Consider the following 26,673-nt stretch of genomic DNA (forward strand, 5'->3'; position numbering starts at 1 on the left):
ATTTATTGTGAAATGCTCAAGATATTATAAAATAATACCTAGTTACTAGAATAATTACAACTGGCCTTGCAAAGTGCTGCATCTATTGGCACTCTGGTTTAATTTTCCTTGTAAGATGTCTTGTCTCGCACTGCAGGATATGGCTTCTCCAACGCCGACAGGAGCAGCAGCGCTTGCGAGGCTTTGCTGGGGGCTGTGGCTGAGCCACCGTTCTTGCAGTTGGAGGCATAAGCAGAGAAATAGTTCATCCTGTAAAGCTCCGCTCGGCTCTTGCAGCAACCGAGCTTGCTCATCAGCAGAAAGAAATCCCTTCGAAATGCTTTGGTGAAAATTGCGTAGAGAAACGGGTTTGCACAGGAGTTGACGGGGTAAAACAAAACCAGCAGGATCTTGGAGTTGGTCACTGTGATGAGAGGAACTTTAAAGGCGGCGGATATGGCGAAAAAGGAGATGGGGGCCATGCAGGTAAAATCCGTGAATATCAGTATTGCCATTCTCTTGGCCACCTTGGTATCTTTATTGGCAGCTACCAGCTCTGGGTTCTGGACGGCGATGTAAATCTTGATGTAGCAAGCGCAAATGACAATGAAGGCAACAACGTTCAGCACCAAGATCAGCAGTATGTAGGCTTGGGAAAGACCCGTCTCGATATCCATGGGCAGACAAATGCTGACCTTCATGTAACTGCTGACCCCTAGGAGAGGCAGCACCGCTATCAAAATGGAGAACACCCAACCAGCGAGCATGATGGGCACGGCGTGCCGCAGCCGCAGCTTCCGATCCAGCTGCATGGCGTAGGTGATGGTGTGCCAGCGCTCCACGGTGATTACCGTGAGCGTGTACACCGACAGCTCACTGGCAAACACCGTGAAGAAGCCGGCGGTGCTGCAGCCGCTGCCCGTCTGCCAGTCTATGGCGTGGTTGTAGTACTGGCCGCTCGTCTGGGTGTCCACAGAGGCGATGAGCAGCAGGTACAGACCCATGCAGAAATCGGCGAAGGAGAGGTTGCACATGAGGAAGCGAGGTACGGTGAGCTTATAGTGGCTGGTGATGAGAACGAGGAGGACAGTGAAATTGCCGGCGATGGCAAGGATGTTTATAAACCAGATCAGGACTCTGAGAAAGCTGTACCCCAGGATGTCCTCGCAGGGATTAAATGCATCCGGTTCCGGGGTGCACGTGAATACTTTTGGCTGACAAAAGTCATACTCAAAGTCAAAGCCGGTCATATCGCTGTCATCGAAAATGGTCGAGTAGCTGTAAGGAGAGTTTTCTTCATCTGTGAAGGAAAGCATGTTCTTTTCTGCTGCCCACAGCAATGTGTTGTTAGAATCATATCTGTAAACATCAAAAAAACACATCCCCCCCAAATAGAAGTGAATTATTTATTTCTAGCTGCTTACACTCCTTTGTAAAATACAGCAGATAACAATTGTTTTAAAACAGTGACTTCCCACACGTGTTTCTACAGGGTGTTTACAAATAATGAAGCCTTGTAAGGATGCTTTGTGTTTGGGTAGCAGCCTTGGAGAGCAGTAGAGGTCACAGTCATACCCATGGGAATGCTTTCTTATACAACTCACTTATTTGTAAGTACTTTATTGTGATTGCTTTGTGAGCGAGCCATCGTTCTCATGCTGCCAGTTGACTGCAGTCCAAACTACAGTTACACTTGAATTGATGGATTACAGGTTTGAAGCATATAGGTTTATCAGACAGTTATAGAAGCCACAATAAAATAACCTAAGAGAACTGTGCACAGTTACCTCCCCTAGGAAAGGCACTTAGCAAACAAATTCCTGAGACTATGTACGACTAGGGAAGTGCCGAGGAATTTGATATTTGCAGTATTATAAAGCAAGGAGTAGAAGTGCATGGTTAACTAAATAATTGTGATGGCTAGAAGTTTATTAAGTCTAGAACTGGACCCAGTGCCTAATTATAAATGTTTTAGGTGTTTAAAATAGACCTCCAATCTCTGGGTCATCAAGAGTGTGGTGATAAGGCTACCAAAGAAGCAATATTTTAAATGAAACAGTCTTTTATGGCATTTCCCTGCCATAAAAGTTGCCTGTTTCACAACTTCCCAATCATCCTGACTGTGAGTGTTTGGTGGGCAAACACTCAGTCAGCAGCATGAGACATGGAAAGCATCTCTGAGGGACAACTCTAGAGAAAATGGGTAGCTTTGGGATAACTTAAACACATGCTTAACCTTCCACATCTACTGAAGCATGTACATTAAATGACAGTTCTGGGGCAGGGTCTTAACTGGCAAAGGAAGTGGAGCTGCTTTTCAGCTATTCCTGTTGAGCAAATAACTTCCCAATCTTGTCACTTTAACTCTTCATATATGAAAAACTGGTCAATGTCTTGCATTTACTTGCCTTGTTTAAACTGGAAGAGCAGGGAATACATTTGACTCTGTTTATGAATAAAAAATGATTGTGATTTTCTGAGAGGCAGTGTAAACATGCTGCCATGAGCAAGATTTTTTTGTTTTTGTTTTTTTTAATAATAAGAACTCAGGACTTTCAGATGATTTCTGCTGTGGTTCTGCAGCCATTCAGACCGCAAACAATGAGCTTACACCCATCTGCTTAACATGATGTCTGCTCAGAGAATTGCTGGGATTGGGATTTACCAAAGCAAAAAGGCTTGAGGACCCAATAAGCTGGGCAGACTATTTAATGCACAGCAAAAGTGCAACAGATGCCATTCCAAGCAAACAGACAGATAAAACCAAATGGCAAGTGTAGGAGGCCTCACCAACCAGCAAACAAGATAATGTCCAACGAAGTCATTACTCCAATGAATCATTCACATTTCAGCTGTATTTAGCCATTGGAATTTTGTGACTATAACCTTGTTTTTTCTAGACTTTACAATGCTTTGATGCCACATCAGGGCTGCTGAGAAGTCCCAAGGTCTCCCATTTAGCTGTAGAGGGGTGAATAATAGCAAATCCTTAAACTTCTCCCTTGAATACTGGATTAGAGCCTGTGTAATCCAGCATGGTCAACACAGCAGTTTTGATATTAGCCCTTCTCATTGTCACACTGAACACTGTCAGACAAAACTCTTATGATATGAAAAGACATGTTTAGACCGAGTAAACCACTGCCATGGGGTCATCACACTTCTAACTCAGGAACTCTATTTCTACCACGTAAAACTATTGATATACAGACTTCTAATTATACTTTCTATATGCAAAAATAAAAACATTAACAGTAGCAGCTCTTCTTTGAATCACACTAACAACTGAATTATTTCAGGGCATGGAAAGTCTCCTTGTAGGCTATTAATTCTTGTAAATATTTAATAACTGTTTTGAAAGCCTTTCAAGAATTCAGTAGAGAAAGTGGAGTGAGTAAAGCTCATGAAATCACAAAGGTTTTTTTTCGCTTTTCTTTTGAGCATCAAAATCACAATTCTTGGTTTAATGATAGTAAAATTAGCACTGTGCAACTTGTAAGAGTGACTGAATAGGCAGCCAAAGACACGCTGTTTGAGAAAAAACATATGAACAGCAGGAGGGGGAGGTCTGTATTTGCTACTTCCAGCATCTGTATGCAGAGAGGTACTCACAGTATTTCGTTAGTTGGTTTCCTCATGGTGCTTTCACACTCTTTGGAGAAGTTGTCAAAAATGGAAAGCAACGAATTTTGTCTGCAAGAAGGATGAAAAGAAAGTTAAGTTTCAGGCTGAATTTTGGCCAAAATCTTGTCTTCTCTGCAAGTGATCTTCACAGATTTGTAAGGCAAGCTAGAGTTTGGCCTCATGGCAGCACGAACATTCACACAGACATCTGGAAGCAGAAAGGAGAAGGCTTCAAATACTGTGACAAGAGGCAGGACCTCATGGAGGGGTGTAAGGATGGTCTTTGAGCTTGTTTATTGTTTATGATGTATTCTTTTATAGTGAAATAACTCAAGTTGAAATTAAAAGATTTGAAATATTGTATTGAAGTGGGCCAGATTCTCCACCAGGAAGAAGGGTAGCAGTTACATTGGCTTTTGTCAACAGCTACGGGGAAACTGGCCTGATACAGAATCACACAGACTTATGGAATGGGCCAAGTTGGAAGGAACCACATTGAATCTCCTGGTCCAACCTCCCTGCTCAAGCAGGGTCCTCCTAGAGCACAGGATTGCATCTAGTTCTTGAACCATTTCCAGTGAGGGAGACTCCACACCTTCTCTGGTCAATCTGTTTCAGTGCATGGTGCCCTGCACAGGAAAGAAGTTCTTCCTCATATTCAGGTGGAACTTCCTGTGCATCACTTTCTGCCCATTGCCTCTTGGTCTGTTACTCACCACCATCGAGAAGAGCCTGGCTCCATCTTCTTGACACCCTCCCTTCAGATACTGATAGACATTGATAGGGTCTGAGCTGTCTCTTCTTTAGGCTAAACAGGCCCAGCTCCCTCAGCCTTTCCTAGTAACAGAGATGTCCTTAGTCATCTTTTTCACCCTCTGCTAGACCCACTCCAGGAGCTCCATGTCCCTCTTGTACTGAAGAGCCCAGAACTGGACACAGCACTCCAGATGCACCTCACCAGGGCTGAGTAGAGGGGCAGGATCACCTACCTCAGCCTGCTGGCAATGCTCTTCCTAACACACCCCAGGATCCCATTGGCCTCCTTGGCCACAAGGACACACTGCTGGCTCATAGACAGCCTATTGTCCATCAGAATCCCCAGGTCCTTCTCTGCAGGGCTGCTTTCCAGTAGGTCAGCCCCAAGCCCATAGTGGTGCACGGGGTTATTCTTCCCCAGGTGAGTATTTTAAAAACTGTCTGGGATCTGGATGTAGACTTTACATGCTTGAAGTAAAGCAGTTTGAAAAGAACAAGTTGAAAGATGACATATTTGGCAAAATCTCTGATTTTGAGGCTTTGAAAGTGCTCTACCAGGTGCTCTACCAGTATGAATGGAAATGGCTTTGTCTCACCTCACTGCTGCAACAGCAGTAGGAAGAACCAACAAAAACACTAAGCTCATTTTTGTACTCTTATGAGAATCAGACACCTGGAAACTTATAAGAAGTTTTATGTATAATGAGAGAAATAAGATACCAATCTTAGCCCCCTTGTGATGGTTATAACAACAGGATGGCAATGGAAGTTATTTTTTTCTTGTAATTTCTTGAAGATGTGGTACACCTGCTTCCTCCCCTACCCTACCCCATTCAGGCAAGTGTAAGAAAGTCTAGGGAAGTGAATGATACCTTCCACCTCCCTTACATGGCTCAGGGAATAAGTACATCACAATTGAGCCCCACAAATCTCAAAAATATTTAGTCTCAGGACTTTATTCTCCTCTCATGACCATACTTCACCGATTAGAGAGTGCAGTCTGTGAGTGTTATATATATATATTTATGGGACACGGGGAGTTAAAATTGGGTGGGTTGACTGTATGCAGAGTACATGGCAACAGAAGGAGGTAAAAGGAGACACAAACAGGCTGCAGCTCTGTGACCACTATTATACAAAACCACACAGATTCTTCCCTGTGTAACCTGAGAAGGTCTTGGGAGGTCTCAGTCTCCATGGTCTTCTGTTGTCATCAATAATGACAAGGAAAACAGACAGAGATTGGCCTCTCATTCCTTTGAAGTAGCTGGTCATATAGTGGATAAGAGCCTCTTGCTTGTACAGGTTTTTCCAGCAGGCAGGGCTGTGCAGACAGGTAGTGCATTAGCACTGCTCTGAACCCTGCTGATGCTGCAAGTAGGAGATCAGCTCTTTCCTGATATGCATGGGGTTTCCCCCCCACTTTCTAAGAAAACAGTTAATACAAGAAAGTGACTTTCTACAGCACACCTGTTCTTACAGAACATGGTCATGTTGCAAAATCAGGTACCTGAAAATTCTTCAGAAATGTAGTTTTCTTTATCAGAATGCCTTTTTTTTTTTCTCCTGTCCCAGAGTTACTTTTGCATTTGTTACCCTCAGAGTCTTAATCTGGGACTGAATCAGAGTTCAGTAGCAATGGAAACCCTTGACAGTAGAACCTTTGCTCTATTCTTGCAGAATCAAGAACCCCTAGTAAAATGAGGTAGGCAGAAAAGCATAGCATCACCCCTAATTTTACCCTAAAGAACTGTATTCTACTCTGCCCTTGCAAGGCAGTCCTGAAGTGAAGGCATGCAAAGTGACACAGATCAGGCTGCTCACAGTTGACTGCACAGTACATTTTTTCTGTAGCCTTCATTTGAGGCAGATGAGAAGTAAGGCATCCTCACAGCTCAAACTAAATTCATTTGGGGTTGCTTTGGCTGCCTAAAGCCAACAGAGGGTTGGTTTCTTTGAAACATAAGTGCTGAAAAATTAGCTCCAGTTGTCTCAGATTGGCTGTTTCAAATTAGTGGATGCAAAGCCCTCTCTGTGCCATGGTTTCTGATTGTGGGGAGAACAATACTGTCTAGTATCTGAAATGACTGGAACTAAACCAAGTAATATCTTTCTGTAGACTTGTGTCAGGCCCTAATTTCGGTAGGTAATTGAAAGCCTGCTTTTTCTACTATGTCACCATATCACCTGTATTAATTAAGCTACACAGCCGAAGGCTACAGGGTTTCTTTTTCTTTTTTTAAAACAACATGCTGTTGATGAAGATCTACCTTCTGTGTGTCAGTAGGCTTTTCAGTTGAGATACCAAGAAAAATATTTAAGCTTTAAGCACCCTTAGAATAATGTTCCTGCTGGCAGATTCAGGGCACAGGATGGGATCGATTTCTGCTCTAAAATAAACGGACATCATTTTCCTGGCTTTAGCAGAGATCTGTTGTTTCATGTAAGGCTTTGTTACATACCACAGCTTTGCTGCTACTGGAATAAAGGTAATCAAACCTTGTGAGCTGAATAAGGAAAAATTGGCATTTTGGAGCTTCTGAAGTACCCCAGTACAATAATGTGCTATTCAGACTTACTTTTCTGTCCTTAGATTTCGAAAAGCACAGCAGTGGCTGGGATATGTTAGAACAGCTTCCAGTAGACTGCTGAATTTATCCAGTGGTGGCAGTCTCTTTAACGAGTAAGATGATGTTGCATTTAAGACTTGAATGGCCTTAAGCCCATAGCTAGGCAGGGACTCCAGCGCTGTTGAAGAAATATCCCTGTGGAACAAAGAGAGTGTTCTCTTTTCTTTTCATACCTATAAAAATGGCACCAAAGCACCACACGACAGTAGGTAACAGCAACTAAGTTTTTCACAAAGGTCTAAATCTACAAAGCTGCTTCAGCACCTGATACCCAGCTCAGAAACACGGTCTGTGAAACTACAGAGCAGTGGGGTAAGAGTATGCCTGTAGCTCAGGAGCCCCAGTTGAGGCAAGGAACTCACTTTGTCCTGGAAAAATTGAAGCCCACTGCTCCAGGTGCGGTGTCCTGACCTCTCTTGAAATCCACTGTGCATGGAGTGAGGGATGGCTCTTTAAGCCAGAGACAGGGAGAGAAGAAAGTGGGAGAATGTGACTCTCCAGCCAACTAACAGGTAGGACACCCTCCTGGCTCTGGCTCTGAAAGGCTATTCTAGGTGTTTTAATTAAATGGCTACCAATTAAAGCTCCAATAGAATCCATCATTCTTGCCAACACAAACTTAAGCAGCTTGGCTTAGAGTAACTTCAGAGGGGTTCTGTGTGTGAGGAAAGGCCATCAACATCACTAAGGATTTTCAGAGTCAGGCCATTAAACAGGGGAAAAAAGGCTACAGTTGTGAAAGTGATAGTAGTAATGCTGTGTACTGTAAAGTACCAATAGAAGGAACAAAAAAGGCACGTGCAGCACAGAGTGCTATTTACAGAACAACATGCTGTGTTTTATTGCATGGAGTTACAGCCAATGCAGCCCTCCAGTAAGCACTTGATTAATAAATCATGAGGATGATAATAATGTGTTTTGTTCAGCACAACCTTACAGCATGCAATCAGCTAGTTCACTTTTATAACTAAATTCTAAAATAATGTATTGTAAAAACATATCCATGCTACCAAAGAACAAGTTAGCTTGCAGTGTCAGAATATAGGACATGGGAAAAGGATCACAAGGATCTGACACAAATAAAGCAAAGGCCAAAATATCTAAGAGGTGGAGGTCAGTGCTAACAGTAGAACTGGCTGATTGGTGTCTGCCACAGTGCAAATTGAGCCTTTTGCCCTGTAATTTCATGGCATCTCATTAACATATTGCCACTTCATAAATTGAGGGTAAGAGATCAAATCTCCTTCCAGACTCAAAGCTTGTGTTTGCTGTGATGACACAGTCCGTGTGGCACAGCACAGTTCCCATGGGACACTCAGGTAACAGAGTTGTGGATACTTACAGGACATCTGGCCCTGTGGCCCCTCTCAGAGCATCATTGTGTATCCGCCTGAGGTTCTTATTGTCCTTCAGAATTCTGTGGATTCAAACATGAGCTCTCTTTACATCTGTATTTTAAAATATCTCTTTTTTATTTGGTTTTCTCCTCACATGTATTTCAATTCCTCCTCCCATCACACAGGTGGTTTTTGCAATAGCTGGCTGGGGAGTATGTGTAATTCCCATGTGACCTCTCCCTCTGCTGATGCCATCTGATTGTTATCATCTGCAATGAAATCTGATAAACTCCAAATTTTTCTCGCTTAAAGCAGGGACGACCAGGCTGGTTCTTTCATTGTGGTGGCAGTGTACAAAAATGCAACAAAAGTTTTGCCCAAACCAAGAGGCTAGTCCCAGACCATGTGAAAGGGATTTAAAAACTATTCATGTTTCCAGACATAAACTGTACGTTCCTCAGTTTTGGCTATGGTTTTAAGTTATCCACTGTTACTGCTAAGTTTCAGAATTTATAAAATTTTAATAAAAATTACGAGCTTTTCTCATCAAAACTGCTATACTCTAAGGGATGGTGTTTCAGAAAAAGCAGTAAGAGCTGCAGGATTAACACCAAAAGATGTATTTTTCTCATGAGTATCGGGAAATGCAAGACACAGCCAGTTAAGCTGAAGGAGGAGTCTTCGGTTGTGTTTGAATTATTATTTACTGAACTGAACTATTTATTACTGAGGAGGGAAAACATACTCACAGTTGATTCAGCTTTGTCCCATTGAAGGCATGGCTGTGGATATCTTCAAACCCATTTTTATACAATTTGCTGGGGATTAAAAAAATGTATAAGGAAAAAGGATTTGGTAAAGGTGAGATTATGGTATGCACAGCGAGTTTCAAACCTTAATTCCTGCATTCATTTTAACATTTAGAGGGTTTGCTTATAAAGAACAAGGGTAACTATAGCACAGCTTACGCTGACGCTAAGAAAGTTGCAGTTTAAATTCCCTAAGCACCTTCCTGTTTAGCTGCTGAAGAGAACTTCTGCTGACTTTCAGATCCTCCCCCCTCTGAGGGGTTTACCTGTGCCTTCCTGGGGCTGAGATCCAGAAATAAGACATTACTCCAGGTAAGCTGTTCCTGGCACACAAACAACAACCTGGAGGCAGAAGACCTGGATTTTGTGGTATCAGCAAGTGCAAATCAAGGGCTAGAGAAGTGTCAGGTCGAAAGCAACTGCAAAGCCTGGAGGGTGCTGCTGGATTTTAGATCCTCTGTGGACACACAAATCCTCCAGCAGCGCAAGAGGCAGCTTTGCAGAGAGGCAGGGCAAGTTGTGCATCATCCAGCAGTCAGTGAGTTACCAGCTTCTCCGAAGTGCTGCTGCCAGGATTGATTTGTGCACTGGAAACCTTGCTGTCCCCTGCACTGCACTGAGACCCTTGATGCCATTCTGGATTCTTGATTCCCCACCCTGGGGCCAGATACCTAAAAGCTGGGCTCCGCTACACCTGAAGTCCAGCTCTTTTCCTTCATAAGGAGATCTAACCTATGGGTCTATCAATATGCATTTGTGATATTAAGTTCATATTTCCAATACAAATGCAATATAGTCACTTGTATATAAGAATTTTTTATTTATTATTAAGTCATAACAGAAAACTTGGAACGGTTTATAAATTAAACAATATTTCTGTTATTACTTTTCCACCTGCTTTTAGGAGACCATGAAGTGGGCCTATGGAGCCTGCTCCCAAGAATAACTGAAGTGTGTGGAGCACCTGGCTACATTCGATAGGAGAGGTGTCTAAACACATTGCTGAAATTAGTGATTCCCTTAAAAGCCACAACAGTATGTAGGATTGATTTCCCCATCCACATGAAACATTAACTGTTGAAAAGGCTAATTTAGCTATTTGCAGTGCAAAGTATTATTGCAGGCTGACTTTACACCTTCATAGATTACTTGTGTTTCACCAGCTCCTGCTGTAACAAGAGGAATTACTTCAGCTAATTACAGTTAACTGCATGGGGTGGAGTTAACTTGTAGCTCTACAATTAGGAAGCCGCTGCTAAGATAATTCTTTTTCTTCTTCTAGTGAGCTCCCTATCACAAAAGGATGGGAGAAAAAGATTGTTGGCTCTTCCCTGACTTAGACTCACTCCCACTTAATACACTTTAGGGTTACAGTAAAAACTTTAAGCACCTTTCTCCATCTCTTTTATGTTCACTTCCTTGCACCATTAGCAGAATCATAATTTTGCTGAAGTTATTTTGAGAACTTGTTGGGAGGAAAGACGGTCATAAGATGAAATGATGCACTAATCTAAGCAATTGCTCCTCTTTAGCATCGTGTAGGAGTAGCACTCAGTCACATTTATGCCCAGTTCCTCTCTTGGTTTCAGAAGGTATTGGTCAATACATAAAATCTGTGTTGAAATTACTATCATGCCGACACTTCAGCTTGATGAAGAGCCTGGTCCAACAACTGCAGTTCTTGCTGTGTTCACAGCTCATTTGCAGGTACAAATATTCATGGAGATTTGTGCAGGGCTTTTGATGCATGTTTGTCTCAAGGCAAAGCTCCCATTTTGGATGTGTACTGCAGTCAGGTCCACAAAGGATGGCTTTACTGGGCTCCACACTGGTGTTTGTGGCTACAACACGAAGTAGGTCACCTGTTGCTGCCCTCTATTGCTCAGCAGGTCCTTCCTTGGGAGACCCAAATTTTGGCCACATACTGAAAAGAGGCTCAGTCTGTGATTTTTTCTATTTCAATACTAATTTATGGAAGTCTTTGTGAGGATAAGAGCACTGTGAAATTCTTACACAGCTCATGCTGTGCTGACAGAGGACATCTCACCTTGGCTTTCTGCTGCTTTCTGCATTCCTCAGGTGGGGCGTCTCACAGCATCAACCCCACCCATCTCACAAGCAGCTGTAGCAATGAATCCACGGTTGGCTGAAAGGAAAGTCTTGGGTGTGGAGAGTTATAGGAATCAATGTAAGCCAAGTCAGAAAAATCAGGGTAAGAAAAAGCATTGGTACTTTGAGCCAATTTCTTCTCTCCCTCTGTGCCTCCTCTTCAGAGGGACCCCGTGAAGCTGAAGCTCAGCAGCATTAGGTCAGCTCTCTGTCTGCTTGGTCCCTGAAAGCACTATTTCATGAAACTGCATCCCTGAGGGAAGAAGAGAGATTTTGGCCTCCAGTGCAGCTTTTGGAGTTTATATCCTATTGATGGTATTTCTAAGAGCAACATGGCACCAAAGATGAAGACTCAGATCCCTTGTTCTATTTTCTTTCCTACATGAAGTTATCTTCCAGATAAAACTCCATTCTTCAGCTTGAAGAAGACCTCTATGTTTCTTGAACATTTCAAATTTAACTCACAATAGAGATATATATTTTATGGGGCTTAATGTCAAGATTTTTATGAAGTTTTCTCAAGAGAAGTGTTATCCTTGCAGAAGGAACTGGAGCTAGGATTATTTTACTCACAGTGTCAGTGATTCATTGTTCATCCCCTGGAAAGCATTTTGTGGTATAATTGTCATACGCAAGTTATCACAGAGCTCCCTTTGGAAGAAAAGAAAAAGAGGTATCTTTGTCAGCAATCCAGGAAGAAGAAGGAAAAGACTCACACCTGGGCTAGGTTGTGTCTCTACTTACAAAATAAAATGAGCTTCCAATGAGAAGATCTGTGTCAGGTCTGGAAATTGTCTTATTCCAGTGTTACAAATGCTCCTAGAGAAAAGCATAATTCCTGTTTATAGGAGAAAATATTACCAGAGTGCATGCAACAAGAAGCTGACCTGGTAGGTTTAACAGGGCGTTAAACTGTGAGTGACAAACATCATAATTTTTAATTAGGCTTCAAATGTGTTAGTAAGACCTACAAAAACTAAGTTTTGTAGAATTCTCAAGCACTGTCCTGGAGAAGTACTTTCTCTCTACATTAAGCATGAGAAACAGATTTTAGTTACCCCTTTTTATAGTATCCTGTCAGTCTGGAAGCTCTATTCTAGAAATAAGCACTTACCAGAACTACTTTGCAGACTTCTGTTTTGTCCATCACTGCCCTGCCCTGGCTTTATTTTCTTGCCTATTGAAAGACATCACTATGGGTTAACTATACATTAAAGCTATAGTAAATGATGTATGTACTTCTAGTATACTATAATGCTTCTTTTTTCCTTACACTTCCTTAAGTTTGTCTGCTTCAGAGAAAAGAATAAATAAAGCAAAGAGCAAAGGAATAGAACTCTTTCTTACAAGTATTTTAGCCTTGAAAGATTTCTGAATGCTCCATCCTCAATGTGCAGCAGATTTTTTGTGTTCAGGATTAATCTGTAATGAGGGGAAAATATTTCAGTGTTATTATAGATTTGGGAGGGTCCTGAATTTTGCTTGTGATTTGCTTTCTTGGAAAACAGTCTGCAAATATGCTACTGGGTGCATTTTGAAGCACTGCTGGTAAAAAAAATGGCCTGTAATTGTCAGGCAGTCAAAGGAAGACACTGCCTGAGTTCTTGCAGTTCACTGAGTTGAGATGATCTGGTTTGGATATCCTGGTCACTGGTGGAAGTGGACCATGGACTTCCTTAGAGCAGTCATTGGTAGTACCAGGTGCCTGCATGGATCTGCAGAAACTGGGAATTGGAGAGAAGTGTCTGAGAAATCCTGTTTGCCAGTGGTCACTCAAAAAGCAGGCAGATCTCTTTAACAAGGAGCACTTTCTGCACCTACACAACCTGGTAAATCTATGTTTGCCCTAAAGTCCAGTAACTGCAGTTCAGCTCCCTCCCTATGCGTGACTTACAAAATCCAAAGGTTTTAGCACAAGAAATTGCAAGAAAAGTTGAAGTTCAAGAATTATATTGAACCCACCTACCCAGAGCGCTCATTGAATTTTGAGTGCAGCTTGGGACATCAAGCCCTTTCAGTGTGAGGCTTGTAGACCATTCAAGATTCAAACAGGTTTTCTCTTTAGCCTCCTTAAGCTCTTCAATGGTCTTCCTTAGCTTTTTGGTTTTGGAAGACAGGCATATGGCAAGCTAACTGTAAACTTTTATTCCTTCCCTAAACCCACCATTGATTCTTGTGGAAGTTGGACCCAATCAGAGGTGTACAAATATGCATCTCTTGCTTATGTGAGTAACTGGCTTCAGTGACGTTCACATACAAGATTAAAAAAAATGTAAAAGGAGATGGATTTGTTCTCAGTTGCACAATTTTAAGCCACTCACTGGTCATGCTGTGCAAAAAAGGCAGTAATGTGATATTGAATCAGATTTATAGTTTCCAATTTCACTAAATATTTCAGAGCATTTCTCCTAGTCATTGCTTTTAACTCTCTCTCTCTCATATGCCTGTGCTTTGCAGGTCAAGTTTAAAATCAGTACATGTTCTATTTGAGTAATATTTTAGTGCTCAAAAGAACAGCTATGCATACTAAGCAGCTGAATTTAAATACTGTAGGGCTTTGAAAACTGCATCTTCAAAAAGAAAGATTTTTCTCATCTGTTACCATCTCGAATTGTTTCCCCGCTTAGAAAGCTTGACAATGCCAGCAGAAGTAGACAGAGAGCTGCGCTCCTGTCACTGAAAGCACCCACTGAAAGCAGTGGGATTTTCTGGGCATGGATGTCTTTGCATGTGTTAGATCTCCAAGGCCAGGCCTTACAGAGTGCTCCCTATTTTATACAGTACTTTGGAGAGAAATGTTTCTCATCATAGATCCCAACTAAAGCCAACCAAAGTAATAAAGACAGATTTGGTCCAAGAATACTTCTCTGCAGACTGTTTACTCGTTGATGATCCTAAATCATGCCTTTTGTTAAGTGATGCTTACATTTCAGACAAGGTGGGAAGGCTGTCAAATGCGCTCGATTCTATTCTCTCCAGGGAGTCGCTCTGAGAGATTTCACTACAATGAAAATGGGAGATACAAAACAACACATTAACAGAAAACCACCAACAATGGGCTTTCCACTCTTTATTTCCTTCTTTTTTGAACACAGTTGTTCAACCCCTCCTACCAGTCTTGTTTGGCAGCAGTGCCTCCACTCAGACATCTTGGGAGCCCATGCCAGTGGAGTTTGAGAGAGACCAACCTTTTGTTGCCTTGGCAAAAGGGAATGCCAACCCTTTGGAATAAGTGTCTCTGTAACAGCCAATCTCCATTTTCTCAGTAAATTGTAGGTAAGGTAGACACTAAGGGCCAGAACTTAAAGTGCTTAGGCTTGAGTCCAAGCCTGTGAGCCTTTTGGTCCTGCTTAGTGAATTTATTTGCATGGGTAGGGATATAGATAATGTTCACGGTGCCCAGGTGCTATTATCAAGTCAGAATTATGGTCATCTAATCCACAGATGTAGAAATGCACAAATATGGATTCAGCACATTTTATGAATAATTTTTGGATTTGAATGCCATTTTCATTATGTGCATGCAAACTGAAAGGAAGTGGCTCTTTTTCATCATTACAGCGACCAACATGACTGCTTTTGTTGGCACTATTGGATTTTGATGTAGACATTCTCCTATTTCCCATGTGTATTCAAGAATAACCAATACTGAACATAGAGAAAAAGAATCCACTTATTATTAATTGCTTGTTAAATGTTGGTTAGATTAAGACTTATGGGGCCATGCAAAATTGAGCCTGAAAGTAAGTAGCATATATTGATGCATATATATGGTAAAGATCTTCAAAACAGTGTTTTTTTCTTACAGAATTGACTAGAAAGGCACATAAAGTAAACCTAAGATTATACACTGTCAAGGAAAAACATTTTCTGAACAACTGGGACACATCTACAAAATCAGTCAGTATTGTCACGATCCTGAGAGTTAGCTTATTTCAATTACAACTATGAGAAAACAACTTCTTTTGCTGTTGATATAAAACCCCTTAGATAAGAATGAGTTCTATATTTCATTTGTAGTGGCAAAGGAGGACGGACACTAGAACTCATATAGTAAATATGTAAGTATTTCTTACAGAAATATTAATGATTTTTTTCATCATCAGAATTCAGTGAGAGTGTTATTTTTGGTATTGCACTAGCTACTTATAAGTGAAAGAGAGATGTAGAATAAGTGGCCTGCTTGGCACCTGATCCTCAGAGACTCCCAGGCTGGAAAGGAGCAATGCCTGCTCACAGAACTTGAAGACTCAGGTTTGGGGTCTGAAATATGTTTCTTCCATGGGATCTCCCCCTGGCTGCCACTGGTTTTCCATTTACATATGTTGAAATGACTTATGGCAGTGAGAATAATTTATCATCTCATTTGCAAAGGGTGATGTGCTGCCAAATAGATGATTTAGAGATTTGTGATTTAAAAATATGCATTCTAAAAAGTAATACTAAATTTCAATAAAATTATGAAGTGTTCTATTGATTTACTTCATAAAAAATACATTGATTTCTATGCTGTTAATTTGGACATATTCATTAAAAGGACACAAATAAATCAAATTAAATTCTCTTTGTGGAAGGGAAAGTGTCAATGAACAAGCCATTCTCTGTGGAGAATAGGACGTGCATACATTTTGGGAAAGTTTAGCCTCGAGTCATATAGGTAGAGGAAATTTTGTAGGTTTAATTTGGTCTTCTGTATGAAAATTGTTAAGTTTTCATTAATCATTCAGAGGTAAGTGAATGCAAGAATACAGTGCTGCTGGATTCTACTATAACACTGTATTGCAGTGGAATACATGCAGCAGAGAAGCACAAAAAGTGCACCTCAAAAAGAAAGCAGCAGCAGTTGTGCTGCTGCTTAGGTTCTGGGGGAGGTCATTCCCCTGTTCTTCACTGTAATGGTGTGTCATCAACTTTGTCCTTTAGAGGCCATTCAATGAAGACAAAATCAAAAAAATAATAAATAATGGAGTCTCAAACATGCCATCTTTCAGCTGGGGTAAAACAGAAATATGGGCAAGAGGGGTAAGACGAGCCTCACGTCTGAGTCTTTGTTATGAAATAGGTACAAAGCCAAGGGTCGGGAAGCAACAGAGACCCAGTGTGCAAAATTACAGCACTTGCAAACTGGAAGATCAAAGAAGAAGTGCAGTCCTACTGATCACCTGCCAAGCTTATCTCTCACTGCAAAATGCCAAAGAAGTATCTTATTTGGGTATTTTATAATGCCAAAGCTATCATAGCAGTGCTAATGTTTGATGATAGAAATCTATCCCTTTCTGCTAATCAAAATTTCCTCTCATCAGCTATTAAGCTGTATCCAGTTCTCTCTGACAAGATTAATATTTCATTATGTGATCTGTTAAACAACTGTCAAAAATCACACCTTTTTAAAGGACCTTTTACATAATGTTTATAAGAAAATAAATGCTATGTTTATCCTTCCCCAGTGCCTTTTTCTTTTTTTTTTTCATCAATAGTATGTTTTTGGCACACAAATTTCATATTATTATAAAAGAACGTTGTTTGGGATGGGGGTTTACGATAGAATTTTTAGCAAGAAATTAAGGAAAAACTTACAGAAAATATTGACAACTTACATGATGAAGGCATCTCTAAGTCCTTCAAATGCATGTGATGGGATTACTTTTACAGGGAGATGAGTAAATGATCTGAAAAAAAAGAAGAGATGGAGGAAAGGATTGTAAGGTATGGGGTTTTCTTGTTTATAGATTGTACCATTAGGGTAGGGAGAAAACCAATAAAGCATAATGCCATTTCATTTTTCCTGCAGTTCTCTTTACCTCTGGGGCCTGATCCATTTGTCTTTGATCTCAGTTAAATGGAATTCAAAGGATACTAGGTCAGTTCCTCAACAGCATAAATTTGAGACTAATCACCATCAAATCAATAATAATCATAACCTATTAAGGAAATTTATAGCCTGATGAAAATGGACTGCTACATTCACAGTCAAAGGAAGCTATAGGCTATTTAAGGTTAGATCCTCAGCAGTGGATTTCATGTAAAGATTTCTCTGTAAAACAGTATCTTTGCATTTGCTGGACCATGTTCTCTGCCCAGCAGTATCTCTGTAATGTTGCAGCACGGCATCCTGAATTCACTGGCAAAGCTCTGGCTGTGTACAAGGTGTAGAAGAACTCCAAATCAGACCTGATACAGTGCATTTTTAATTTTTTTTTTTAATAAATTGCATCAGTGTGGTTAGTTGATTCAAAGCAAGTGAATACTTTTAATTTTTAGTTACTCTGACTGAGAAGTTAATGATGTGGGAGACAGATTTGCATTTTACCACCCTAATCCACATCTGAACCACAGTACTTTTACCAGCCAATTTATCTAGCCATGACCACACTTTCCCTGATAATGGCCATAGGAAAATATTTAAAATATTTCAAGACATTATCTCTGTGCAAACAGATAATTGCTCCATTTTGCATTATAATTACAACTATGTAGCCAGAGACATTTGTTTCCCATCCGTAAAAAATCCCCTCAAGGCTTGTTGACTGAAATGTTTCCGTGCTATATAATTTGCTTTTTTTGTTGTCCTTGTCATAATCCTTTATATGAAGGCATACATTTATGTTGATCAATGTTTATGTTAAATGTTTATTGAGTTTTATATATATATACATGTATGTATGTATTTTTTATATATATACATATATGTCATACCACACATTATAATAGCAGGCTGTCACACTCACATATGTCCACAGGTTACAACTCTAGATGTACTAATGAGCCTGGCAGTCACTTCCTACCTATGTTCCAAACAGTCTGTATGATTTCAGGCAAGTAATTTAGTTCCCTTGCACCTTGTCTTCTTGTCAGTAAACTGGGAATAACAATGCTTCCCCACCCAAAAGGAGTGTTGTAAGGATATACATGTTTTTCACACCATTGTGATTGGGTCTAGATTGATGCTGGCATGTTTTGTGTGTGAGGTTTGGTTAAATCAGAAATGAAACTGTCATGCAGCTTGAAGAAGGTATTTTTGCCTGAGGGGAGAGACAGGTAGAGAGAACCTGCAGTAGGGCTTGACACTCTGAGCTGAAAGGAAAAGAACTTCAGGAAGAAATAAAAAGTAGAAGCTGAAAAATTCCTGCTCTATAATCCTGGCAGTGGGAACCTCTCATAACTGCTCCATCAGCTCAGGCTCCTTGGAAAACAAAGCATACCTTTTGTGAAACTGCTTGCAAATGTATTATCATTTAAAAAAGAAATAGAAATGTGACTGAAAGTGCGCAAAAAACCCTCAAGTCTTGGCTTTTAATTACGTCAGCCCATGAGCTTCCTACCTCCCTGTGATGCACTGGTGAGCAGTGTGCATAGCTCGGGAGTGACCTGCTTACGCTGCCTGTCCCTCCTCCCTGCCTGCAGAAAACCTCTGGCAACAGTGATCTGACCTTACCACCTCAGCTATGTGGTTAAATTTAAGTGTGATGACCCAGCCCTTTTAATATGTAAGGCAGTTGAACTCCATGTTGGCACTTAATCCATTCTGTATTTCAACTTCACTGGTTTTCATTTTTTAATTTTTGTGATTTCACCTTGATAGCTGAAACTATCTTCATTGACATTACCTCATCCCATTAAGCATCTCACAAAACAGCAAGAACAAAGGAAAAAGGCAACTCATCAGCGTTCTGCCCTAGTCCTCAAAATACTGGTGTCACACAGATAGACACCTCCACATTGACAAAGGCATCTTACAGTCAAAAGGTGAATGTTCTCATACCTATTCTTGTCCACTTCAGCTCTGTGCTTTGTATCTCAAAATCTGCCTGTGTTAAAGATGTTTATTTAGGTGTCTCTTTCTATGCTTACATCATTTATCTTGCTAAGCACAATACAGCCTGTGTATATGTGAAAGCATTTAGGTTAACAGAATTTTGAACTGCTTGTTGCATGCTTAATTATTTTCAAAGTGTCAAGTAAAGCAAGGCCTTATCTCATGTGTTAAAGTCCCTACTATTGAACAACTCTGATGTCTTGGATAGCCCACAATGAAACTCAAGCAGGTACTGGCAGGAAGTAAATATTCATAGAATCATAGAATGGTTTGGGTTGGAAGGGACCTTAAAGATCATCTGCCATGGGTGATGACATCGTCCACTAGACCAGGTTGCTCTAAGCCCCATTCAGCCTGGCCTTGAACACTTCCAGGGATGGGGCATCCACAACTTTTCTGGGCAATCTGTGCTGGAGTTTTACCACATCATTGTAAAAAACTTCTTCCTTTAACCTAATCTAAATCTGCCCTCTGTTAAGCCATTCCCTCTTGTCCTATCACTAAATGCCCCTCTCCAGCTTTCCTGTAGGATCCATTTAGCTACTGGAAGATACCTGGAGCCTTGCCTTCTCCAGGCTGAACAAACCCAGCCCTCTCTGCCTGTCCTCTTAGGAGAGGTGCTCCAGTGCCCTGAGTATCTTCATGGCTTCCTCTGGAATTGTTTCTACAGGCCCATGTTCTTCTTATGTTGGAGGCCCCAGAAGTGGGTGCATCATGTGAGAAGGGATTCCACAAGAATGGAGTAGACCGGCAGAATCCCATCCCTGAACCTGCTGGCCATGCTTCTTTTGATGCAGCCCAGGATACTATTGGTTTCCTGGGCTGCAAGGGCACATTGCTGGGTCATGTTGAGCTTCTCAACCACCAACACCCCAAGTTTTTCTCTTCGGAGCTGCTCTCAATCCATTCTCTTCCCAGCCTGTATTTATGCTTGGGATTACCCTGGCCCACATTCAGGACCTTGCACTTGGCCTTGTTGAACTATGTGAGGTCTGCATGGTCTCAAGGCCTCAAGCCTCTCCCACCTCTCAAGCTTGTCAAAGTCCCTCCCTCCATCGTGTCGACTGCACCACACAGCTTGGTGTCATCACCAAACCTGCTAAGGGTGTCCTTGATCCCACTGTCCACACTGCTGACCAAGATGTAAATCAGAGCTGATCCCAGTACTGACCCCTGAGGAATGTCACTGGTCTCCACTCAGACATCGAGTCACTGACTGCATCTCTGAGTGCAACCACCCACCGAACTCCTTATCCACCAGTGGTCCACCCATCAAACCCAATCCAATGCCTAAATCTCTCTAATTTAAAGACAAGGATGTCATGCAGGACAGTGTCAAATGCTTTGCACAAGTCAAAGTGGACGATGTCAGTACCTTTTCCCTCATTCACCACTACCATAACCCCCATCCTAGAAGGCCAGTTAGTCAAGCAGATGATTTGCCCTTACTGAAGCCATGCTGGCTGTCACCAATCACCTCCTCTGTTTCCATGTGCCTCAGCATGGTTTCCAGAAGGATCTGCTCTATGATCTTGCCAGGCATGAAGGTGACACTGAGTGGCACGTAGTTCTCTAGGTCTTCCTTATTTCCCTTGGTAAAAATGGGAGTTACGTTTCCCCTTTCCTTAATTCCATCAGGGCAAGCTAAATACATGTAAGGCTATCCAAGAGCATCAGGACAGACGGGAACAGCATGTAGATTGACCAAATCCTGTCCTTGCCTAGTAGCTAAAATACTGGCCTCTCTTCAGCTAGCATGATTCCTGTGGTTTTGTTTTGAAATCATGAATTTAGAGTAGATTTTTTACAGGGATAGTTATCTGTCACTAGGAATACCAGGGCCAGTAGGGACCACATTAGCAAACCACCTTCTGCCTTCCTTGTTGTGAATGTATAGAAGGAGCAGTAAGAGCTCTTTAGAAAATATTCATGAGGCAATGTATCCCAGGGAAGCAGTGGCATAAAACCACTCCTGTAAATTTTTTGCTTCTGGGATGTAGCAGAGGCAACTTGCTTCAACCTGAAAACAATTTTCATCTGCTAAAAGATAAGCCTCTGCTCCTGTGCTACCACATAGAGTCAAGCTCCAAGGGAAGTTTTTGAGAGCCCTAGATGTCCCAAAAGCTCAGGACTATTTGCAGTCCTGTTGAGGATGAATCAAAGCCAAGCCCACTCACACCACTGGAGGAACTCTCTGTATTACAGAACTGGCCTTTTGCAAAAAGTGTTTAGTTGAACTGATAACAAAAAATAATAAAAATAATTTGAAAAAACCACAGGCCAAATAAAAATAGGTATGAATGAGTTATTGTAGCTGCGTTGGCTGCTATATTTTAGTGTCTCTATTTTATAGGGTTATATTTTTAATGCTCAAGAGGTGAATGCATAGGGTAGACTCTTGTTGTCAAGCATTTTATTCTGTGCTGACCTCAGATGTAACTTGGGAGAATTGTGAATACTGATTGAAACCACAACTGGAAAAGTACTGTTTTCCTAAGATTTTCATCAGCTTCTGGGGGGCAATGTAAATGGTTGGTATTGATTTTTAAAGCCCTGCATATTGGGCACTACCTACCTGAAATGTGAACTAAGATGCTGGATATATCACACAACCACCCAAAGAGTACCTTCTACGAGGTGATGATGGGTGATAGAATATCTCCTATGAAAGACACTCTGGCCCTGAAACTGAATTCTTCTGACAATCCCAAAGAGCCAAATATGCACCCAGAGCAGATGTGGTAGAACTGCTGAGTTCTTTAAGCTTTTGCTACAAAGTTTTGAACTTGATGTCTCATAATTTGGTGCCTAATCATGTGCCACTTACCCTACTGCAGAAGCTCTGCACAGAGGGGCACACACAGGCACAGGAAAGTGAACCTCACTATGGAATGAAGTTTTTGAAGGGGTAAAAAGGTCTTTGATATCCAATGCCCATTGCTGTAGAGCTGGAGTTGGGTGCCTTTCCATCTAGGCTTTGCTTAAAAACCCAAAAGTACATATGAGATTTCAAAAGAAAGAAAATCATACTTTATTTCAAAATGTAATGGTGTATTAAAGATTATTTTTCTGCTGAGACTATGAAGACGCATAGCTGCTATAGCCAAAATGGCACATAAAAGTGTTTGAATAATGGAGGTTCTATAGTGTTTGTGTAATGTCCAAACTACAAACAGGAGCTTGAGAAAAATATGGTCAATTCAGGACTGTATAAAACAAATAATTCTGCAACCTGACAGAAGTCTAATAACTTTGAAAGCCCTTTTCAGCAAATAATATGACATGGCAAGAATAACTTGGGTAAAGAAAAATAGCTGAAATTTCCCTACAGGATAGATAGTTGGGATATAACAAATTATCAAAAGTACATTTGGAAGCACAGTTCATTACAGCACCAGAGCTTGAATTGCTCAGATATAACCAGAGTTACATATTAGAGTTTATTTTCTTTACTGACCATACATTTAAGAAGGAATTTTCTAAGGCCTGGTTTCTGTGTTATTGTTGCACCAGTAAAAGAACATGGGCACCCCAAGAACTGTGCTGGAACAACCTGCAGTATAATTTTTTCCCAAAATTATTAGTGCACTTGCAAGCACCACACTGCAATTCCCCTGGTGCACACAGGGACACGTGACTATGAGGGGACAAAATTAATGTTCTCTTGTCTCATACACAAAGCTGTGCAGGGGAGAAGAGAGCTAGAAAGATTGGTAAAGTATAGAAAGAGAGGGAGTCAGTACTAACAAAGCTCACAAAGGGATATGAATAAGAGAGAGGTGAAGAAGTGAGAGAGAGGGGAAGACGACAGCTAAATGGACAAGAAGACACTAGTATGAAAATCAAAGGAAGAGATGAAAGGAAAGAGATCGAATAAGAACTAAAAAAAAGAACAAGAATACCTGTACACCTGTAGGGTTAGTGAATACATTCACCTTTACAGCTTCGTAACTGCACAATGAACATAAGCTTTCTATTAAAAAGAACCCCAAGATACAAAGAAATGGATATTTAATAGTATAGTTTCAGGTTCAATATAAATCAGGTTAGATGTCATCTGGAAGTAGAAGGAGCTGGGTATGTCTGTGAATGCAGAATGAAAGACAGGGATCTTTTACCAAGTGTAAATATTTTCTCTGTAGGAGTATTGAGCAGAATTTTGGTTGAACTCTTTTCTGACTATAAAGTTGGTTTCTACAGCCAGCCTAATAGCTGGAATTTGTGCACAATCATTAAGATTAAGTGTGATATTAAAGGTTGAAAGGAAAAATTCTTCTCTTCCTTTTTATCCAGTCCCTAGCCCTGTGGCTCTGGGTGAAACATAACTGGCAGCAGCCATAAATCCATTATCTGTCTTAACCAGATCACTGAGGTTGAGATCTGGTTTCTTCTTGGGGTGGCAGATGGAAAAAGGAGAAATAAAAGAGTAAACCAAAAAAAAGAAAATAAAATCATATAAGTTTAGAGATTTTGATAACCTCTCTGAGCTGTGACCTACATTGTCCTAATAAACATGTGAAATCCCTGCAAAAACTATCCTCCCCGTTTGTTTCTGCTGCAGCAGGCATCCTGGATGGATTTGACTGATCCACTACTTGCTCTCCACATGGTATGAATACTGGTGAAGAAAAGTGCTTGTTGCAATAACTATGGAGAGTGTATCCAGCTTCTGCTAGGGGCTCTGCTTTCTCTGACATTAAGGTAACACAGGGTAAAATGGAGAAAACAAGTTCAGGACAGAGATTTTTCTAAAATCTCTGACTTTGGAGGAATGGCTCTGGATTAATACAAATTAGCTTTTCTTCCTCCTATCAATTCTCAAGCTAGGGAGAAAGGAAAAAGGAGATCAGGCTTAATATCATCCCTGAGGAATTTCAAGAGCATGTTAAATTTACAAACAAATCAGATGAAAATGGAAAACACAGGCTTTGTTACCAAAAGGGGCACAATAAGAAAACCACAGCTCAATTAATGCACAGATAACCAAGGGATCCTAGAAATGGCAACTATCCTATCTGCTGCTCCTCTAATCCCATATTTTGACGCCATGATTGTTTAGATCAGTGCTGTAACTGAGCCTATAAACAACAAAACAACACTTGAATACCTACATATATCAGTGATTTGGTCTGGTCTATTCTATCATGAGCTTGGAGTGTGGTGTGGGAGTGGGGAAAGGGAATGCCTGTGAATCCTTGTTCTTACAATGTAATACTAATTCCCAGAGAAGAATTAGGCAGAAAGATATGATGGACCACCCTACAGAAGTCCAAACAGCTGCCAAAACTCACAGCAGCTTTTTTACTAACAGAGAGGCAAAAGAAATTAGTCAATAACTTGTCAATGAGCTGGACCTCAAAAAGAGGCAATGAACACAGTGAGGAGGATTTTCATGCTTCAGTATAGGCGGGACAATTAACTGCACAAACTTTGGGAGAAGAGGCTGCAAGAAGTCCAACAGATTTGTGAAAGAAAAAACAAACCCCAGAACTGGTTTAAGACCATATCTCAGCCTTTTAATCAGGTTTCTTCAAAGGTAACCGTGCCCCTACAAGGTGTTGATTTTGGAGTAGGAAAGGCAGCTTATGCCTCCTGCCACAGCGTGAGAACACAGAAAGCCTGATATCCGCAACCCTTCCCCCGTCATTGAGGCCAGTGGAGAGCGAGACATTCTGAGAAATGGTCCCGGGAGGATGCGCGCCTCCCTCCTAAGCGCAAAAACCAAACTCCACGTCCGGATTTTGCTTGAAGTTTGAAAGTTTGAAAACTTCAGCCCCAAGCTGCCCACCCAACCTCCCCACCTGCGCGGGGTGAGGGATGCTCCAAGGCACCGCTGTCCCTCCCGGTTCCCCCCCGCCACCCTCCCCGGTGCCGCGGTACTTACGCGCGGGCGGGCGCGGGCAGCGCCCCGTGCGGCGGAGCCGGGCAGCGCAGCGCGCCCTGGCTGCAGGCGCAGCGGGACGGGCAGCGCCCGCCCGCACCCGCGGGGAGCGGCAGCAGCACCAGCGGGAGCACCGGGAGCAGCACCACCAGCGGCGGCACCATGGCCGGTCGCCGCTCCCCTCCGCTCCCCTCAGCCGCCTCTCGCCTCTGCCCGCCCGCAGCCCGCGGGACGCGCCTGCCGCCCCCGCCTCCGCCCGCCCCCCGCCTGCCCCGGGGCGGGCTCGATGCCCTCCACCCTCCCTCCACCCTGGCCCCCAGGGCTGTCCCGGGGAGCATCCTGCAGTGGCGTGTTCTTACGGGTGAAGTTGGCAGCAAAGCAGGTGGCTGGCTGGCTGGCTGGCTGGCAGCAGGTTTCCTTGGATTTTCAGAAGTTCTGGTTCCCGTTCCTACAGGAAAGCTCCCCAACGCTCCCCATTCCTAGTGTGAAAGCTGGTGGTACGGAGCTGTGGGCCCTGGAAGCACTCATTCGTTTGGGTATTAACTGCTTTGAGAGTTTGTGTCTGGGGGAATATGTGTTCCATCTCCCTTAAGGGGATAAATGCTTATTGCGCAGATATAGCAGCCTCGTTAGAGGATGGAAATGGTTGGGATACAAATATCTGTGTCAAACGCTCTCTTAAGGTTCCATGCACCTTCACTGTATTGCTGATGAAGGATTATAATTTGCTTACTGAGTGATCAGGCAGGCATTTCAGAGTGTGTAACTTGTTACTTTATGATCAATTATACCCTTTGTGTGAAAGCACTAATCATGTTCTAAAGACTATTTGTCTTCACAAAGGTCCATTCATTTTGTAGGGGACTGTTTCCATGTAAATATAATTATTGCTGTTGTTGTTGTTATTATTGTTTATTACTACAGCTATGGCTTCTAGAAGCTATAGTTAGAAGTACAGACCTTTTTTATGGTGAGTGATGGAGCAAGCCACCAAAAAGATAATTGCTCCCCAGAGAAGGCTTTGTTAAACAAATATAAGGGTATGGGTATATCATCAAAAGCTATCCCTTTCTTCAAGTGCACCCAGGAAAAAAATCAAAGTCGAGGGAATGGCACAACATAACGTGGGATTTGCATGACACAATACTTCCAGTTGTTGCTTTAAAATCATGGAATCAAATAATGTAGCCTTATACACATTTTGTTGGTTAGGAATAAAATGTCAGACAGGAATGAGGCATGAGATGCGTGTGACCCAGGGGCATCCCGGTATTCTCAGCAGGCACTGAGTGCTGCAGATAGTTAGCAAGTGTTAAGCACCTCCTCTGGACTGGCCTTCCTTCAGCATCATCTGCTCCACTTTAACTGATAGTGATGTGAGCTTTTATTCTGACCTTGCAGTGGTTATGAGGTGCGCTCCGTCACTTTATTCTGCTAGGCTTGGCATACCCTTTTATCCTCCAGTACATCACTGTTAATCTGATGGATGGCCTATCTAATTCCAGGTAGCATGTGACTTTATATTGATCTGTTCTCCTCCTCTCCACCTCCCCATCACCTTTCAAATCAAGGAAAGTGATGGGGTTATGAAACTGAGGGACCAGCTGAACCATGTCAGCTGACAAACGTGGGATAACATTGCACTGTTGTGAGGATCTCCCATTTCCTAGAAATCTGTCCATATGGTACTGCTTTTTGTAGGACCCTTTTCTGACACTCAGCTGCCAGTGTT

General features: G+C 41.9%; 1 protein-coding gene across 1 annotated transcript; it reads right to left on the reverse strand.

Moving 5' to 3' along the window:
* Positions 1-25,756, reverse strand: LHCGR (luteinizing hormone/choriogonadotropin receptor). The gene is made up of 12 exons (XM_050314610.1): positions 25,733-25,756; positions 25,301-25,389; positions 16,842-16,913; positions 14,171-14,245; positions 12,592-12,666; positions 11,989-12,063; positions 11,818-11,895; positions 9,076-9,144; positions 8,332-8,406; positions 6,939-7,124; positions 3,592-3,672; positions 1-1,338 (listed from the first exon to the last, which is right to left on the reverse strand). Exons 1-12 carry the CDS (start codon positions 25,754-25,756, stop codon positions 99-101), a joined length of 2,139 nt encoding a protein of 712 aa, XP_050170567.1. The 3' UTR covers positions 1-98.
* Between the last annotated feature and the right edge of the window lie 917 nt (positions 25,757-26,673).

Source organism: Myiozetetes cayanensis, unplaced genomic scaffold, assembly GCF_022539395.1.
Source record: "Myiozetetes cayanensis isolate MyiCay16 unplaced genomic scaffold, myiCay2020 scf2-11, whole genome shotgun sequence".
NCBI lineage: Eukaryota > Metazoa > Chordata > Aves > Passeriformes > Tyrannidae > Myiozetetes > Myiozetetes cayanensis.